At 62.2% G+C, this 17,710-nt stretch overlaps 1 protein-coding gene across 3 annotated transcripts; it reads right to left on the bottom strand.

Annotated features, from left to right (window-relative positions):
* Nucleotides 1–200: 200 nt before the first annotated feature.
* Nucleotides 201–17,072, bottom strand: SBK1 (SH3 domain binding kinase 1; the record flags this gene model as incomplete). 3 transcript variants are annotated; one of them, XM_082064125.1, is made up of 4 exons in its annotated part: nucleotides 201–2,867; nucleotides 3,386–3,588; nucleotides 3,691–3,888; nucleotides 16,869–17,072. In XM_082064125.1, the coding sequence occupies 4 exons, from the start codon at nucleotides 17,002–17,004 to the stop codon at nucleotides 2,085–2,087; spliced, it is 1,320 nt and encodes a 439-aa protein (XP_081920251.1). In that variant the 3' UTR covers nucleotides 201–2,084. The 3 variants fall into 3 exon arrangements, with proteins under 3 accessions (XP_081920251.1, XP_081920249.1, XP_081920250.1); XM_082064123.1 differs by having other exon boundaries at nucleotides 3,691–3,893; nucleotides 16,869–16,930; XM_082064124.1 differs by lacking the exon at nucleotides 16,869–17,072 and adding an exon at nucleotides 10,910–11,032 and having other exon boundaries at nucleotides 3,691–3,893.
* Nucleotides 17,073–17,710: the final 638 nt, after the last annotated feature.

Raw genomic sequence — 17,710 nt, 5'->3', positions numbered from 1 at the left:
GGGCCATGACAACGGGGCTTGTGAGGACAGGGTGGACGTGGGGGGACGGTGACCCCGAGGCTGTGGCAGGGTGAATGCAGGCAGTGCCCCCCGCCCGCCCACGGCTGCACAGGCAGCATCATCACCTTTGTTTGATTTAAAATAAAAAGTCTTCACCGCAATCCATAATTTTTTTGTTGCTTTTATAACTGTGTATTTTGTTGTTTTTTACCATTTTAGTTTTGTTGTTTGGTTTGTTTTTGTTTTTGTTTTTTTTATCCTTTTGAACAGTGACAAACTGAGGTAACATCTGTGACACTACAGCCTCTCCTACGGGAAGAAGGTCCGAAACCCGACAGCCGAGGGAATTGGAAATAAAAACCCGACAACCTACCGACACAGCGACCTCGACAGCAACAGAAATCACACCTGGGCAACCCCCCGCAGGACAGACCCCCCCGGGGAGGTACAACCGAGCCCTCCCGGGGGCGGCTGGGATCCCTTATCTACATTATTGCACGGAAGATCGAGGACATCGAGGGACCTAAGGCAAAAAGGAGAAAAAACCGCGCCTAGCGTCTCTACATCGGGGCAATGCTACGTCTAAAACCGGCCCTGGCCCCGCGGGCGGGCGGTGGGCAGGGGTGGGTGCCGCGGGGACAGGGGCAGCGGCGGTGGTGGGGGGGTCCGGCCGGGCACCCGCCTGCTGTGTAAACTGCTGCTGCTGAATAGAGTTATAGCCCTTTGTACGGGTACTGGGGTCCGGGGGGAACAGGGAGGGTCCCCATGGTGCCCACCCAACAGGAGGGAAGCCCCAACCGTGCCAGGACTTGGGTGCTGTCACCTTGGGGTGCCCCCCAGCCTCCCCACCCTGGCAGCAGGGTGAGCCCCCACACTGCCCTGGGTGCCCAGAACCACAAATGGGAGGGTTGTGACCCCTCCCACACACCCCATGAACTTGTCACTAAGGGGTGACCAGCAGCTCCTGCCACCACCCCCGCCTGGCTGCAGCCGGCCCGGAGGGATTTACCCCCCTGCCTCCTCCTGGCAGCCCCCAGGGAGGGGAACCGGGGTTTGGAGAAGGGGTGACAGCAAGGAGGGGCGATGGGGACAGTGCGGGGAGCCATGGGGACCTGCAGGAGGCTGCATGCAGCCCCCTCCTCTGCTCCCCAGGTCCTGCCCTGGACACGTGCCACCACCACCACCTTTTCCAGTCCCTGGGTACAAAAAGTCTGCAGAAGGGACAAGGGGACACCACCATGGCAGAGCCAGCCCAGTCCTGAGCTCCCAGCTGCCGGACAGCCGGCACCGTGGCCATGGCTGAACCCAGAGCGCAGCTCCCGGCTGGGGGGACAACGGTCCCTCTGGGGCTGGCACATGGCCACCCATCAGGACAGGGCTGGGGGACAGGGACTGCCAGCGGCTGGGACACACAGTAACACACAGATGGGGACACTTGCTACATCAATGGCTGCCAGCACCTCCAGCGGCAGAGAGGCAGCCGGGGCTGCCAGGGGTCCCGGGTTGCCAGTGACCCCCCAGGTCCCCATCACTGACCGGGTGCCCACTTTCCCGTCTGCTCCCCATCCCCACCCACAGGACAGGGACAGGTGGCAGGGGGTAAATCAGCCCCCACCCAGACCTCCCTGAAGGCCTCCTCCATGGCGCGGGGTCATCGGCCTTCCCTCGGGGCCGAGCACGGGGAGGGGGAGAGCTGGCGGGCCCTCCCCCCCACCCACGCAGCCCCCCTGCTCTTCCTCCCCATATTGGGACACCCCTCTTCATGCCACTATGGTGGGAGCCTTGGAGGGGGCAACGCAGCCATGGCAGGAGCCGGGGACACTGATGTCACCCCCGGCAGCTCCGGCCACCGGCATCACCCGGGCAGGGTGGGGCGGATCAGCATCCTCAGCACTACGGGGCTCAACCAGTTTTGTCCTTTTCCTCTTTGTTCTTCTTTCTTTTCTTCTTTTTTTTTTTGCTTTGGGAGACCAGGAGCCTGGTCCCGGCTCACGGCTCACGCCACCACCACAAGCAACACCCCTGTCCCCGTCCCTGGGCCAAGGGGACAGGACAGGCGGCCGCCATGTGCCACCGCGGCGCCGTCAAACACAGATCTCTATTGCTGTGGCCAGGACCATCTGCCCTTTGCCTTTGTCCTGCCGTCCGTCTGTCCTGCTGGCCGTCCCCGGGGGGGCCGCGCTCGGCTCGGAGCCACGGGATCCGCTCCCTTCGGTCAGGACGGTCCTCTTGAGCGGGGCGGGGGTGCAGGAGCCGGTGGCCTCGTGGCGATGGGGACCGGCCGGGAGCTTGTCCCCAGCATGCTTGCGGGAGCGGTAGGAGGGTCGGCGCCGCACCTCGGCCATCAGGTCGCACTTGATGAAGTAGAAGACCTCCTTGACGGGACAGCGCTTCTCGGGGTCGAGGGCCAGCAGGCGCTGGAACATGCGCAGGGCACTGTCCGTGAAGCGCCGCCACTGCGACGGCAGCCCCGCCAGCCGTCCCTTCTGCCACCGCACAAACTCCTCGAAGAAGGCATCAGAAGCCGACGCCGCCTCCCAGGGGAAGTTCCCAGTGAGGACGCAGAAGATGAGCACCCCAAAAGCCCAGACGTCGATGCTGGTGTCCACGGCAAAGCCCTCCGCTCGCCCGGCTTGGCAAACCTCGGGCGCTGTGTAGGGGATGGTGCCGCTGATGCGCTTGACCCGGCAGCCCACCTTGCGGGTCATGCCGAAGTCGGCCAGTTTGACGCGGCGGCAGTCACGGTCGAAGAGCAGGACGTTCTCCGGTTTGATGTCCCGGTGCACCAGGCTCTTGCTGTGCATATAGTCGAGGGCCAGGCCCAGCTGCTGCACGCAGCGCTTCACCAGCTCCTCGGGGAGCCCCACCTGCGGGCACGGGGACACGGTGTCACCACCCACCACCAAACCCCATGGCGATCCCACCCAGCTCAGGGACTGCCACAGCTGCATCATTCAACACGGTCGCAGCCGCTTTTATCTAGGGTGCTCTCTGTGTCAGGGAGACATGTGGTGGATCCCGGGCCACCCCAGGGATGGGTGACGGGTTTCAGGACCCCCAGGGGACAGGTAATGGGTCCGAGGCCACCCAAGGGACAGGTGACGGATCTCAGGCTCCCCAGGGGGTGATGGGTCCCACACCACCCTAGGAATGCATGATGGATCCCAGGCCACCCAGGGATGGGTGATCGGTCCCAGACCTGCTTGTATTTGCTGCAGATTCTCTGTGGCGTTTGGGGCTGACCCATCCAGGGATGCCCAGTCCCCACACACGGGCCCCCTCCTGCACAGCCACCAAAGCACAGCGGCAGCTTTGCTCAGCACCCTGGGGATACTGAGCCCCCACACCCCAAAAGGGCTCCCACGGGAGGGGTGGGGGCTCCCACCTGTGGCGGGATGATGTCGAAGAGGTCCCCGCCGGGGGCATACTCCTGAGCAAAGACATAGCAGTCCTCGGTCTCGAAGACAACGTCGAAGACCTTGATGATGAAGGGGCTGGAGGAGAGCGTGTTGGTGATGCTGAACTCCCGCAGGAAGTTCTTCAGCTTTGTCTTGTTCTTGTTGACGAACTTCAGGGCCATCTTGGTGCCTGCAAAGGGCAGAGGATGGGAGTGAGCAGGCACAGTTGGGACAGAGCGGGCACCCCAATCCCAGCACAGCCAAGTCCCCTGCACCCCTTAGCTCCCCTCACCTGTGCTTTTGTGGGACACCAGGTCCACCTTGCCATAGGTGCCCTTGCCAAGCTCACGGATGAGGTCGTAGTGCTTGCTGATGTCGGTGCCCGAGAGGGTCCGGATGGCCAGGGACTGCATGTCCTCAGTGATGAGGGGCACCCCGCAGCAGGCCAGCTTGCGCGACGGCTCTTGATCAATTGAACCCGCACTCATGGCTGCACTGCAAGGCAGAGGCACGTCACCGCTTTCAGTGGGTGCCGCAAAGCTGCTGCACCCTGTCCCATCCCGTCCCTTCCCATGCCATCCTGTCACCGGCGCTGGCAGCCATGGTGCCTTGTAAAGGGCCCCCGGGCTGCTCAGGGCGGTGCTGAGCAGCACCCACTGGGTGCCACCCCTCTGTCTCGGGGGGCCACCAACCCAATGGTTCTGGAGAGGATGCTCCAGCCTCCGCAGGGGCTGCAGCCTGTGCCCCTGACTCACAGGGATGTCTGGGGGCAAAGCGAAGTATCAGGGCATGGCTGAGCCAGGACGGCAGAGACAGGGACACACACACACACACACACACACACACACACACACACACACAGAGTCCTCAGCCCTGGTGTGCTCACAGCCACTGCAGAGGATAGGAGCTGAGGCCCCTTGGAGTTCCCCAGTGCTGCTGCAGTCCCCCATGGGGACCTCAGGAGCTGGCCATGTCCCCTCCACCCCTCCCACCTTCGCAGAGCACGGAGCTGCCTCCAGCACTGAGCCCAGGGGGACCAGCGACGCTCCGGAGCGCAGCTGGGGCCACAGCGCAGGCACCGAGCGGGACACGAGGGCTCTGCAGCAAACTCCACCAGGCACCTTCGACCGTCCCTGAGTGCCGACTCTCAGCTCTGCGCTGCCAGGGCGAGGGACGCGCTGGTGCAGAGCCCAGCCAGCGGCACACGGATGGCAACACCGATGTTCCTCGCTCCCAACAAACCCGTGGTGGTTTTTCCTCGCCCTGGCCATCCCCAGAATAAGAGCCGAGGCTGGACTCACCCACCCCACCACCACGGCAGCAAAACCACCCTGGGATCTCCCCTGATGTCTTCAGGGTGCTGCATCACCCCCCATCACCCCCCAAGAGCACAGTCCCAGCTGCAAGCGCGCAGGACAGTGCAGCACAAGCGCCCTGTGCTGAGCGAGCCCTGAGCAGAGACACGGGCACCCCAGGGGTACCTCGGTAGATAAGTCCGGCTGCTTCGGATTTTATAGCAGATTGACAAAAATCATGGGACAGCAGCTGAGCGGGCACTGGTTTATATTTAGATTTTTAATGCAACATCTCACTGGGGAAAAAAAAAAATCTCTGCTCAAAATGAGTCCTGCCCCAGAACCAACAGCAGCTGGGGGTCCGATGGGTGCCAGGACAGCGCTGGGAGTGTGGGCGGCCGGGGATGTGGTGTGGGTGCTCTGTGATCACAGCCACGGGCTCACTGCCCGTGAAACAACCGAATGGGTGTTCTGCGGGTGGTGAGCCCACGGCTGTGAAAGACAGAGGCCGAGAGTGGCCACACCACGGGAGGGAACCCACGCAATGCCCACGAGCCCTGTGCTACGGCCACACGGGCTGTGACAGCCATCCCAAACAGTGACAGATGGCCCACAGGCACCCATGAAACGCCAGCAGCACCTCGGGGGCAAGATCCTGCCCAGTGCACGAGGATCTTCCCAACCCTTTCCCAACAAGGCTGAGCCTGATCTCCAACCTCTCCTTCCGTCCTTTCCAGCACTGCACTGCCTCTCATCCCGAAGCAAAGCTCAGCTTCTTAATTTTTTTTCCTGGGAAGTTGGGCAAAAAATAGAAAAGGAACTTCAACATCATGATGTTCCAAAAATGTAACGGCTTGACTCATAAGATCTCCAAAGCAGCTCATCTCCATAGTGTTTTATTGGCCTCCTGGAAGAGGAACACCATTTCAGCGTCTGGGTGCTGGAGGTGGAGGTGGATCCGCACAGCAGCTCCGTGGATGCATGACTAAAAACAGCTCCCAGCATCCTGCAAGAAGAATTCTGTCTACACTTGAATTTACAATCATGCTCGTCAACATCTCTTAATTAACTGGTGTTGAAATGCAATTATTCAAGTCAGCAAAGTTGGGGTTTGAGTAAAAAAACCTGCCGGTGCGAAGAGAGGAGGTGAAGGACTGACGGCTGCTTAAAAGAGCTCTCCACGTCAAGGACTATTTGCTTTTTCCCTTGGCTAAACCTGTTGGGTTTTCCAGGCAGCTCCTTTCCAACCGTCAACCGAGAAACACCCATGACAAAGCGGTGTCCCACCACACGAGATGTCCCGCCCGCCTGCTGCCCGCCCGGCTTTCACTGCCACCCCGCGGCTGTGGCTCCGGCATTTGCGGAGCTCTGTGGGGCAGACAGACCCGCCGCAGTGCGGGTGGGCATGGCAGGTGTGGGGACACGCTGACAGAGATGCCCCCGGGATCCTGCCACTGTGTCCCCATTCCTGCCAGCTCAATGTGACACTCTGTCACAGCTAATGGGAGCGCAAAGCCAACAGTAATCCCAGGGAAAACCAAACAGCGATGGTGGCCAAAATACCAACACGCCAAGGCCAAGACAAAACATAAATGCAGAAGTTTTCATTAAAAATTGAAATGCTTTTGAAAACATGTTGGTTTTGATGTAAACAGTAAAACAGGGCAAGAGAGGGAGCGAGGGTTCATTTCCAGCTGGTCCTGCACGCTCCCAGGGATGGTGGGACACGGGCGCCGGTGACAACGCGGCAAGAGATGCTGCCAGCCTGGCCTTGCCGGGGTCGAGGTCCCACATCCTCGGCCAATGCCAGTCACACCAATGCAACTGCCCATGCAGCTGTGTGCCAGATTGGGTCAAATTGGAGCAGAAATGGGCCATTTCCCAGCACAACAGCTCTTCTCCCACCTCCACAGCACAGCCCCGGAGCCTCGGGGCAGAGGAGCCGGTGCCTGAAGGAAGCCCAAACCACCTCCCAGCGCTCGGCACCTGGCTCAGCTGTTTCAGGTGTTCAGGAAGAAGGAGGTTTCACAAGCGGAGAGGAACGATGTGCATCCCGAGTCCTGACCCCAGTGGCACGAGACCCTGGGCAACAGCAAACGGGCAACAAAGATGCTGCCAGGCGGCACCAGGACCCTGCCACTCACTGCAGGTAGTTCATGTCGTCATCTCCGTGTCCTGAACCATTTCTCCTACTATTCAGACTAAAATTGTTCTGTGTTTAAGCTTCAGAACCATTTATCTCATTGAGTGAGCAGGATAATCCACCCACCTCTTCCTCGCTCCCTGGCAGGTATTTATAGGCAGCCACTCGTCTCCTGGTGGCAGCAGCTGCTCCTCTCCCCAAACCTCCCCGGCCTGATCCGCAACACCACGGAGCAGCTCCAGGAAGACAGCAACCCATCCCCAGAGCCCAGCATCCCGTATCCAGAGTCCATCATCCTGTATCCAGAGCCCAGCATCCCACAAGCACCAGGACCAGCACCACGGACCCACTCCCACCCCAACTCCACTCCCTGCAAGGGGACGCTTTCCCCTGCTGCACATCCCGCTCCGCTGCACGCCCAGCCCTGGGCACATCAGCTCTGCCAATAAGTAATTGCAAACTCATTAAGAGCTCATTGAGAGGAGCAGAGGCCGACGGGGAGAGCTGCCCCAGGCATCTGGCATAAGAGGCTGGTGGAGCAGCAGCTCCTTGGAAATTAAGAGGGGACAGGGGGAAAAAGAAACCCTCTGGCCGTGTCAGAGACTGACAGGTCAGAAAAATAACCTGTTTATTGAGTGGGGTCTGAGGAAGAGGGTTTTGGGCTGAGTCCAATGCAGGGGTCTCTGCAGCCAGGCAGCACACTGGAAGCCCAGCTAGCAGCCAAGACTTACACCATGGGCTGCTCTGGGGCAACGAATTGGGAAGACAAAGGGCAAAACCATGCGGGGCAGGGTTAAGGTCTCTAAAAAACTCAGATTTCTCTTTAGAGAGCAGAGAAATGAGAAATACCTGGCAGTGGGGTGGGCGCAAGCACAGGCTGCTCTGCCTCCGCGGGAACCCGGCCACACCACGTGTATTCTGCAGAGCTTTGATTTCCCCCCATCCCCAAACCCTCCTGCTGCTGCGATGCTCAGTACAACAGCAGCGTGCTCATCAATTATGGTGTAATTGGCATTAGTTATTAGCAGATAACACTGCCTCCCTGCCAGCCTGACAGGCTGGAGGCCAGGGCACCCGTTGGGAGCTCGCTCACTCCCTCCGCACCCCAGCCAGCTCCCAAACCTCCTCTATTTTCTCCAAACACCCACCGACCCAGCAAAGTCATTCCCAAGTGAGTGCTCAGCCCTGCCAGTGTTGTCACTGCTCCTGGTCACCCACCTCCCGCACTGCCCTGGTTGTGCTGGTTGGTGGCTGGGTGCTACCGGGGCGAGGGGACAGCCAATGCCTTGGCCATGCCCTGCGCCGAGCTGCTGCCTCTCAGCACCCTGCTCCATTTCCAGCCTCTGCTGCCGCCGTTCCTGCCTGACCCCATTCTGGGGACATCCTCTCATCTCCTCCGTGCCGCTGGGACTCGCGCTGGTGCAAGGCATTATTAGCTGCGCTTCCAGGGGGCAACGGCACGCTGGTGCCCAGGGGGGCTCACAAAGGCACCTTTGCCTAACGAGGATGATGTCTCTGCAGGTGCAGAGGCAATGACAGGCATCTCGCAAGGGCTCAGGCATCCCCTGCCCAGGCTGGCTGCTGCCTCCCACCCTACCAAAAACAGCAAAATAGGCATGGGGAGAGGGTCCCTTCACCCACACACTGCACCAGGGCCACCCAAAGATGCTCAAGACAAGCTGAGTGTGTCCGGGAGGTGGTTGGCCGTACACAGCACAGGGAAACCGGCCAGCGGCTGCAGGCAGGCAGCATTTTGGGAACAGCCCCTCTGCCAGCATCCCACGACCCAACAGGAGCAGCCACACCACAAAGACGTGATGGATGGGGCATGTCCCCATGTCATCTCACTGGCTCCGTGGTGGTGGGAAGGCACTGGGAAACACTCAAGTGCCGCTTGCACCATGAGCCTGAACCAGCACCAAACCTCCACCAACGCACCCACAGCAACTGTGACTTCCCAGTGCCCCCAGTCTGGGGCACTTCATTCGATGGCAATGAATTCCCAGTTATCTGGAGTTTCTCATGCCAGATCCTTGCCCGGACTGAAGGAGTCTGCCCGGCACCAGGATCAGCCTTCGCAAAGCCAATGAGCACCACACACGCGTGGGCTCCCAGGCGGCGGGAGCTGCTCTCCCGGTGGGGGTCTCAGCTGCGGGGCAGGTCAGGGCCTGTCACACCCATCCATAGGGGTAACTGTCCCTCATCCCAGCCATGAGCCTGTGACAAGCTTCTTCAACCTTTGGTCCCAGGAGTCAGGTTTTGCAGGCAAATTTGGGAAGAGCAAATAAGGCAGTGCCTGGGCTCTCTCTTCCAACAGCTCTCGCCATTCTCCCAAGGGACAGGTGGCAGCTGTCCCTTGGGGAGCCACCACTCTCCCCTCCCACCGCCATCCTCTGTGCCCTCTGCACTGCTCTCCCGGAGCTGTCAGCAGGATTTTCCCTGCCCTCGGATGCACCATCTCCACCCATCAGCCCCTGACAGCAGGATCTTGGCCACCTTTCAGCACTTTGGCCTCCCAGGACTTCTCCTGAGGAGCAGGATGGCTTTGTTAGGACCCCAGCTACTCCAGCCTCCAGCTCCTCCCGCCTTTGCCGTGCCTTGCCGCCAGCACAGGGAATTATGATTACTTCATTGTTTGATTGGTTTCATCAGCCATTCATCATCTCCCTCCCAAAACTCTTCCACCAGCGCCGGCAGCACTGTGTGATTGGGATCTGCAAAGACAAACGCCCCGAGCGGCATCTGCCCATCACCCACCCGGTCCCCATGGGCAGGGCCAGCCAGCCCCTCGGCACCTCTCGCTCTCGGGGGCAGTGGGACATGTCACCCTGCTGCCAAAACCAGCCCTATCTCCACTCCAAGGAGCTTCACAGCCTTTACATGCGGTGTGGCTGCTCTAACCCCGCAGCCCAGGCATCACCCTGGCAGCCCCCACCTCGGCCCCAGCCCCTCCCAGAGGGGGATGCTCCCACCTCTCCCCTGCCTCGCCTTCACTCTCTTGCCCCCCCCAGGCAGCCTCCTCCCACAGCATCCCAGGCAGGGTACAGAAACACCCTGCTCACGGCCATGCCATGGTCACACCGAGAGCCAGGCATGTCACCCAGCTCCAAGGCTTTGCCTCCTGGCAGGTGACACCCCAACACCAGATCCAGCACAGAGGGGCACTGAGATTGAAATGCCTCATCCCTCGGCACCACTCACCCATCCCCGAGCTGCGGCAGGACTCCCGGCTGGCATCACCCGCCCGCGGCCACCGCGCCAGCGAGGCCGGACCTGGAGGAAAAGTGGGTCACGCTCCCGCTTCCCAAGCCGCAGCCGGCGAGAGGCTGGCACGGGCTAGAGGCCGGTTCCCGTGTCCACACTGTGCTGGAGACGAGGGGAATCGAGGGGAGATGATGAGGAGAGATGGCCTCAGCTGCCCCCGAGGCCGCCTCTCGCCTGCCCTCCCCTCCCTGCTCTTCTTCCTCTGACTCCAGCTGCTTTCCATCTCAGCGCATCCTTCCAGAGCCACCCCCAAATGCACCGGGACCCCTTTCTCCCTCGGATACCGGCCCCGCCTGCGGCCCCGGAGCAAGTGCAAGGCACAAGCCCCCCCGTCGCCGCCCCGGCCCCCGGCTCCAGCCCCGCTCCGGCACAAACTCCTTTCAAGTGTGACTCACGCCGCTTCCGTCTCCGGCCCCGAGTTTGTCCCCGCAGCCGCAGGGCCGGGGCGGGCCGGGACGCAGGTGGCAGCGGCCGGACGACGGACCCGGCAGCGGGAGGCGGCTGCCGGGGGGACCCTGCGCTCCTGCCGGGGAAGCGGCCGAGCCACCGGGGCAGCACCCGCATCGCCCGGTGATCCACCCGCCGGGGTCTCTGCAGGGAGCGGCGGGAGGCGGCCCCCCGCCCCCCATTCATCCCGGAGCCCCGGTTGCACCGTGATGCTTATTTTGGCTGGCGGGGAACCGCCGCCGTCCCACGCCCCCCCCGCGCCGTGCGGGCAGACAAAGGGCGGCCCCGCCACAAAGGCGCGGGCCGGTACCGGAGCGGGCGGCGCCCGCCGTGCCCCCTCCCCACCGCCACCGCCGCCTTACCGGTGGGGCGAGCCGCCGCGCCCCGTCCTCGGCGGGAGAGGAGCCGCCGCCGCCCGCCCCCCGCGCGGGGCCGCGCCGCGCCGCTCGCCTCCCGCACCGCCGGGCTCATGCCGCGGCCCCGCCGCCGCCGCCACCGGAGGAGCGGAGGGAGCGGAGCGGAGCGCGGCCCCCCCGCAGCCCCCCGGCAGGGCCGCCGCCCCCCGCGCCGCCCCGCCCCGCGCTCCGCCCGGCACCGGCGCCGCCCCGCAGCCCCCGGGGAGGGCGGGGGGAGCTCCGCCGCCGTTTCTCCGGGTGCTGGCGGGGATGCGGGGAGCTCCCCATTCGCTCCCCTCGGCACCCCCAGCACCAGAACTACTCCGGCCCGTGGGCCCAGGCCCACGCGGAGGTTCCGGGTGGGTTCGCCCTGGTGGAGCCGGGGGTGTTCGGTGCGGGAAGCCGCGGTCTGTCCCGGGGTAGGAGCCGGGGGCCGCCGCTGAGCCGTCCGACCCCCGCGTCGGCCTTGGGAGCTCCAGGCATCGCAGGGTTCAGCCCGAGGAAGCCACCTTACGGGTGGGACCTGCTGGTGAGCAGAAGCTGGGACAGCTACCTTCCCAGTGACCCACGCAGGGATCGGGCTCCTCAACCCTTCTCCACCCTGCTTGTCACTGCACACAGCAAAAAGGACTCTGATAGCCTGGAAGATCTGGGGTTCACCACCATCAGCACCACTCATCGGCAATGTCCTTGCTCAGGACTACGTCCCGCTGTCGGCAGCTTCCCTGGCTCCTGCTCTCCCTGAGCCTTCTAAGACTTTGTATTTTTTATCCTCCAGCATGGGTGATGTCCCCTGCGGTGTGGGCAGCACCTGGCTTGCCCCTCCAAAGTGCTGCTCCTAAACACGTGCGGGACACGTGGCTGCTCCCCATGCACTCACGAATTGGTGGGACCATTTGGACAGAGCCAGGGAAAGCCGGCTGAGGCAGACACGCTGCATGGGCTTCCTCTCAGCTTCGTTAAAGTTTGGCAACACGTTCAGCAAGTGATGCCAGAGCTGGGCACCAAGAGCTCCTGGGCACCTCCAGCTGAGATGATGGTGGCAGCTCTCCTGGAGGAAGCTGAGGGGTGGGCACCATGCTCTTCCTTGAAGCCTCCCTGGGTGCATTTAGTCTTTCCAGATTTCTTTCTGCACTCACCGGGGCTGAGCAGTGGTGTTTTAACAGAGGTCATGGTCTGTTTTGGGGCTTCCTTAGCTCTCAGCTGGGTGCTGGGTCCCTTTGCTCCTGCAATGCCAACACACAGCCATGGGGCTGCCCTGTGCTCCAAGGGGTGATGGTGGGTTGTTCCCACACACCACATGGGCGGTGTGAGCTGGATGTGCCCACTCCGCTGGGACCAGGGCTGTCCTGCTGCCACCTGAGCCCCTGCCACCAGGGAGGGCAGGAGAGCCATCGCCACTGACTCACGGGTAGCTCTAATCTGCTTCCAGTTTAGCAGGCAGAGCAACTAGCCTTTCTATGAATGACTTTAAAGCAAGAGGCTGAATCACATTCTGACACTTCTCTTTAATTCAATGCCAGGTGCTAAGGTGACATTGCCACCCTCCTCGTGTCCAGCAGCCATCCAGGGCACAGCCAGTCTCCGGGCCAGGCAGCAGAGGGGTGACTGCGGCTCATGAGCACTTAGTGGTCCCCTTGATCTGCCCTCCACTTGCCACTCCCTGCCACAGCTCCTGGCACCCGTGGCTCGGATGCTCCAAGTACAGATGATATCCATTGGAATGGAGGCATCCCTGTTGCTTGAGAGGAGAAATGTTGTCCCCTGCGTCACCAGAGCCCAGTGACCCAGAAAGCCAAGGCAAGCTGGATGGGTGCCAGGTGGGTGCTCAGACCAGTAGCTGCAGGGCTGGGGAGGGGCAGGAGAGCGTCTGAGAGGTGAAAGAGCCAGGAGCGGGCACGGTGCGGGAGATGGAGCTGGGGCCTCGCAGGTGCTCCCTGTGCTGCCGCATAAGCAGGACACAGGCTGGTGAAAGGCTCTGCAGCCTTTTTGCACACCCCGCTCCATTGGCCGCTGGGGAGGGAGTGGGTCCAGCTCCATCCCTTCCCTCAGCACCCACACAAGGCACTTGTCCACTCATGTCCCCTGCTTGCCCTTGCCGTGCCATCCCCCAGCTGTGGCTCCCTGACTCCCACAGCCTCCTGCTTGCAGCGTTTTGAGCTGCGTCTCTGAGCTCTCCTTCGGCTCAACCTATTTATAGCTCAGGGCTGTTTCTAGGTCAGGCGTGAGGTGCCAGTGCCTGGGGAGCCTGCACAGGGACCTGCAGGGACAGTGTCACACACCCTGCATGCGGCTGGCTCCCAGTGTCACCGTCCTGGAGTTGGACGACGGGGCTGTGCCGTGCCCCGGGTACATGGAGGCTGAGCTGTCAGTGAGGGACCAGCCACACCATGAGGCTCCGTGGGGCGTGGCGGGACTCTGTGGGGCTCTGTGGTGCTCAGCAGGGCTCTGGGGGGCTCCATGGGGCTTGGCAGCTCATTTTGTGTCTGCCAGGCTGCAGACCGGCACATCGCCGGCACATGGTTCACGCACAAATTGAATAATAGTAACACCAAAAGCACCCATTAGTGTTTGCATTGAGCTCGTGGTCTTCAAAGCACTTAGAGAATATTAATAACTAATTAAGATTAGCAAGATGAAAGGAACCAGATCAAACGTTTATCACCTAGCTTGATCCCAAACCATGTGATGAACCCATAGCCCCCAAGAGACCGCAAAAGCCCCCAGGATTTCTGCTCGGAAAGGAAATATCCTGGCTTGTGCCACAGGGTATGTGCTCAGACAGGGCCGGCAACAGGGAAATGACCTGAAAAGCCCAAAATGTTTCTAGCAAGGCAAAACCCCTCCAAATATAGCAAGAAGGTCACTCATTCCTTCACCATCACTTAGTGCCCCCCGGCAGAGTGGGAGCCAAGAGGCCATGTCCTGCATAGCACACGGGTCGAGGTGCCACGGCCACCCGCAGCCTGTCACACTCTGGTGACATGAGCTAAAATCAGCCTTAAGATGCTGGCAGGGATGCTGGGAAGGAGCAGGCGGGGAAGGAAGGAGGGAGGGCAACGCAGGAGCGGAGCACGCCGGGAGCCGCAGTGCCAGCGGAGGGGACATGCTCAGCCTGGGGAGCTGCCCACGGTGTCTCCCAGCTGCTTTTGGATGTTTTCTCCCCCACGACATCCACCAAGCCCCCCCAAACCTCCTGCGCAGCCCCTGTGGTTGGGCCAGCCTCACTGCACAGAGCAGGCACCAGCACAACCTTCGATGCCCGCTGTCCATCCGCCGTGGCCAGGGCTGCCTGCCCAGCATCCCTCTGCATCGCCAGCCCGTGATGCATGACCCGTGTTGATGGGGGGGCAGGTGTCCCCTCAGCCCCTGGGGACACCACCCGGCCAGGGGGATTTTAAGGGGAAATAGGGATGGTGGGACCTGGTTCTCAGAGTGCTGGGGTGGGGACTTAAGTGCCCTCACCCCAGTGGCTGCCCCGAGCGATGTGCCTCCATCCCCTGCCATGGCTGCCGGGATGAGATTCCCAGTGGTGCCTCCCAAGGTCAGGGAGGAGACACAGCCCAGGAGCCATGTGGCACAAACTGCAGCTCAGCTTTGTGGTGGGGATGCACTGGACTGCTGTCAGAAGCCATTGGTTTGCTGACTACCCCTCTGCAACCCCCCAGACTCTGTCTCATGTGCCTGGGTGACACAGGATGGACCCAAGCCAGCCAGGCTGAGGGGACAGTGTCCTGTGTGCTGGTGCCCCCGCATAGGCTGGGTCAGGACCTGCGGAACCATCTGCCTGCAGCCACTTGCCAGGAGCTTGGATGTGGTTGACTCTGGAGCATAATGATGACTATTCAACTACTGAAAGGAAACAGAATGGTTTTCTTCTGAATGGGTTTCTTCTGAAAAGAAGCAGAATAGGTTTCTTAATGGGGGAGGTGGAATTTGGGAGTGTAGTGGGGCCACGGCATTGTCCCGCTCCCATCCCCACCTGGGTCTGAAGCCATAGGACACCAGCTGAATCACTGCCTGGGGCCGCAGCACAGCTTTGCCCACAGCTCCCGCTTGCAGCGTTTCCCGTTCCATCACCAGCTGGGGCTGAAGCAGGAAGCAGGACTGAACTGGGAGCACGGCGAGAGCCATGTGGACTTCTCCAGCACCCTGAGCACACGGGGGGAGCCATGGGGCCTGCTCCAGCACCCCAGCCATCCTGGCACCATCCAGCACCGCACGCCTGCCGGCCGCCTCCACTTGCAGCTCGTTCTCCTGGCACCATCTAGCGAGGCTGTGGGGACAGGCACGCTGCCGCCGGCACCCACCCACGGGGGCCCACGCACTCCCCCCGCTGCAGGGTGACAGGCCCAGGAACACGCAGTGGGACGGTGACGGAGTGGGGAGCACTTGGTGGGTCTCTCTGCAGACACCCCCCTTTCAGCCTGGGAGGAGCCCACCCCCAGCAGCTGCTGTGCTGGCGGTGGCAGGCAATGACAGTCCTGTCCCTGTGGCCTGGAGGCAGGCCCACGGAAAGTCTGGTGGGGACAGGCTGGTGACAACTGGGAGGGTTGTTCAGGGACAGAGAGCCCCAGTCAGCACAGCCCTTGTTGAAGCAGGGCAGGATGGGGAAACGTCTCTGGGAACAAGCCACAAGTGTCCATCCCTTGCTGTCCCCCTGCACAGGGAGGCATGGTCCCTGTGGCCACCACACAGGACCTTGAGCCACCACACTGCCACTGTGGGTGCACCACTCCCTGGCTGAGAACAACAAACTCGTGCCACCTGTGCCCAGCACAGGCTGGATGCAGCCACTCAGCTCCAGCTACAGGTCAGGCTGTTAGAGGGGAGCCCCAGGGATGCTCCGTGTCCCTGTCCAGCCAGCAGCACCCGCACCCGAGGTCCCTCTCCTACCCCTGGTCCCCCAGTCCCACCCCACATCACCCATTACCTTCCTAGCCAGCGCCAAGCTCATGAGCAATGTGTCACGGGAATCAGGGCACCAAAAAACGTGATTTACACCAAAACAAATCTTACAGCTTCTTGCACACCGGCTGGAAGGACAACTGCCTGGACTGGCACGCACCCACAGCCCAGATGATAGCCCTGCCCAGGCGCCAGCCCAGCATCACTGCCCCCCTGGACCTCACCACGGGTGCTTGTGGGGGCTCCCGGTGCTTGGGGGTGCTCCCAGCCACAGCAGGCGGGAGCTTTGCTCCGGGGATGGCAGCGTGGGACAGGAGCCGGCAGTGGCTCGGTGCCACGGAGGAGCAGTTGGGCACAACATGTGCCGGCATTCACACCTCGCATCCCTGCCGGCTGCTGGGCTAATTCCGGCACGGGCACATTCGCCTTGGCTGCCGCTCAGCAGCGCGGATGGGAGAGGAGCTTTCGGGGAGGAGAGAGGCGAGTGCCGGTGCTGCTGCCGAGAGGGCCAAGCCTTGGGGAGCCTCGTGATCCTTCTTGGGGACCTCCCCACTGCCCTGGCCCCCTGACCCTCCAGACAGCCCCTACCCCAGTGGCAGCAGCAAGGCCCTGGGAGCTGAGTCTGGCCAGGGACCCCCTTCAGGGCAGCACGTTGGCTCTGGGACAGTGTGGGTTCAGACGCTGCTTCAGCAGCCCTGCTCCCATGGGCGCACCAGCACCACTCGGCATGGCACAGCACAGCACAGGACACCCGCCCCGTGCCCTGGAGAGCTTCTGCCAGGGAAGCACGTGCTGTGCGCACAGCCTCTCTCGGCACAGCACAGCGCCAGGCCACGGTCTCCGCTGGCCAGGAGAGGATGCACCTGCTCCAAGGGAAACTTTGGCACAGCCAAGGCAGGCAGCTCTCATGCCAGGCATCGTCCCCCAGCCCAGCTCAGTGCCATTCTCCCATGCCTATCACAGGTTTGCAGCATCTCCACCAGCGGCATGCCGCCCAGCCGGGCACCGCAGCACTGACCTGTGCAGGTGCAGGGGCTGCAGCTCCTCTTTCTGGAAGCAGACAAAGCAGAAGGAATCCATCGCTCAACTCCAGCAGCCGCCGTGCCCGAGCGAGGGGGACTGCAGGCCAGGCAGTGCCAAAGTGGTGTTGGCATCTTCCTCCCCCTTGCCAGTGCGGCCGGCAGCGGGAGGCTCACACTTGCCCACTCAGGGCCATGGTGTCAGGGAGCCCTTCACACGGCCAGGCTGAGCATTGGGGTCGGCCACTCACTGCACACAGAGGCAGCACTGGGCTGTGCCATGTCCCACGTCGCCCTCACTCCAGGGCCAGCGATGCCCAATGCCATCCCGGCATCCATCATGCAGCCCAGTTGGCACCAGTCCTCAGGGGTTGTGGGCAGGGACCTGGGGTGGCATTGTCCAGGCTGAGGAGTCCGGCAGGGCAAGAAGAGCCCTGTGGTGTTTCAGAGGCCGGGGGAAGCAGCTGCCCTTCTCTGGCACACAGCGCCCATGTGGCACCGGCTGGTGGTGGGCACAGAGGACAGTGCCCACAGCACTGCTGGGGAAAGTGTCCCCTGCACAGGACCGTGCAGGCAGGGTCTAGCAGGATGCAGCAGGGTCTGGCAGGATCCAGCGGGGTCTGGCAGGCAGGCGGGCAGGCTGGGAGCCCCGCACACTCACAGAGGAAAGTTGTGTCGTCGGCGAGCTGCGGCTCCGCGGGGCTTGTCTCACCGGCAGAGCAGCCGCTCTCTCTGACAGCTAAACCAGTGTGCGAGTATTAATAGCTCCAGATTCATGCGGCAAGGCTGGGAAGTTAACTCCTTGGCTGCCACTACCAGCCCTGCCCAGGCTCCAGCCGCC

This window comes from Streptopelia decaocto, assembly GCF_964273445.1.
Source record: "Streptopelia decaocto genome assembly, chromosome: 13".
Lineage (NCBI taxonomy): Eukaryota > Metazoa > Chordata > Aves > Columbiformes > Columbidae > Streptopelia > Streptopelia decaocto.
Note: the sequence above shows the minus strand (reverse complement) of the source record. Positions and strands in the feature narration are given on the sequence as shown.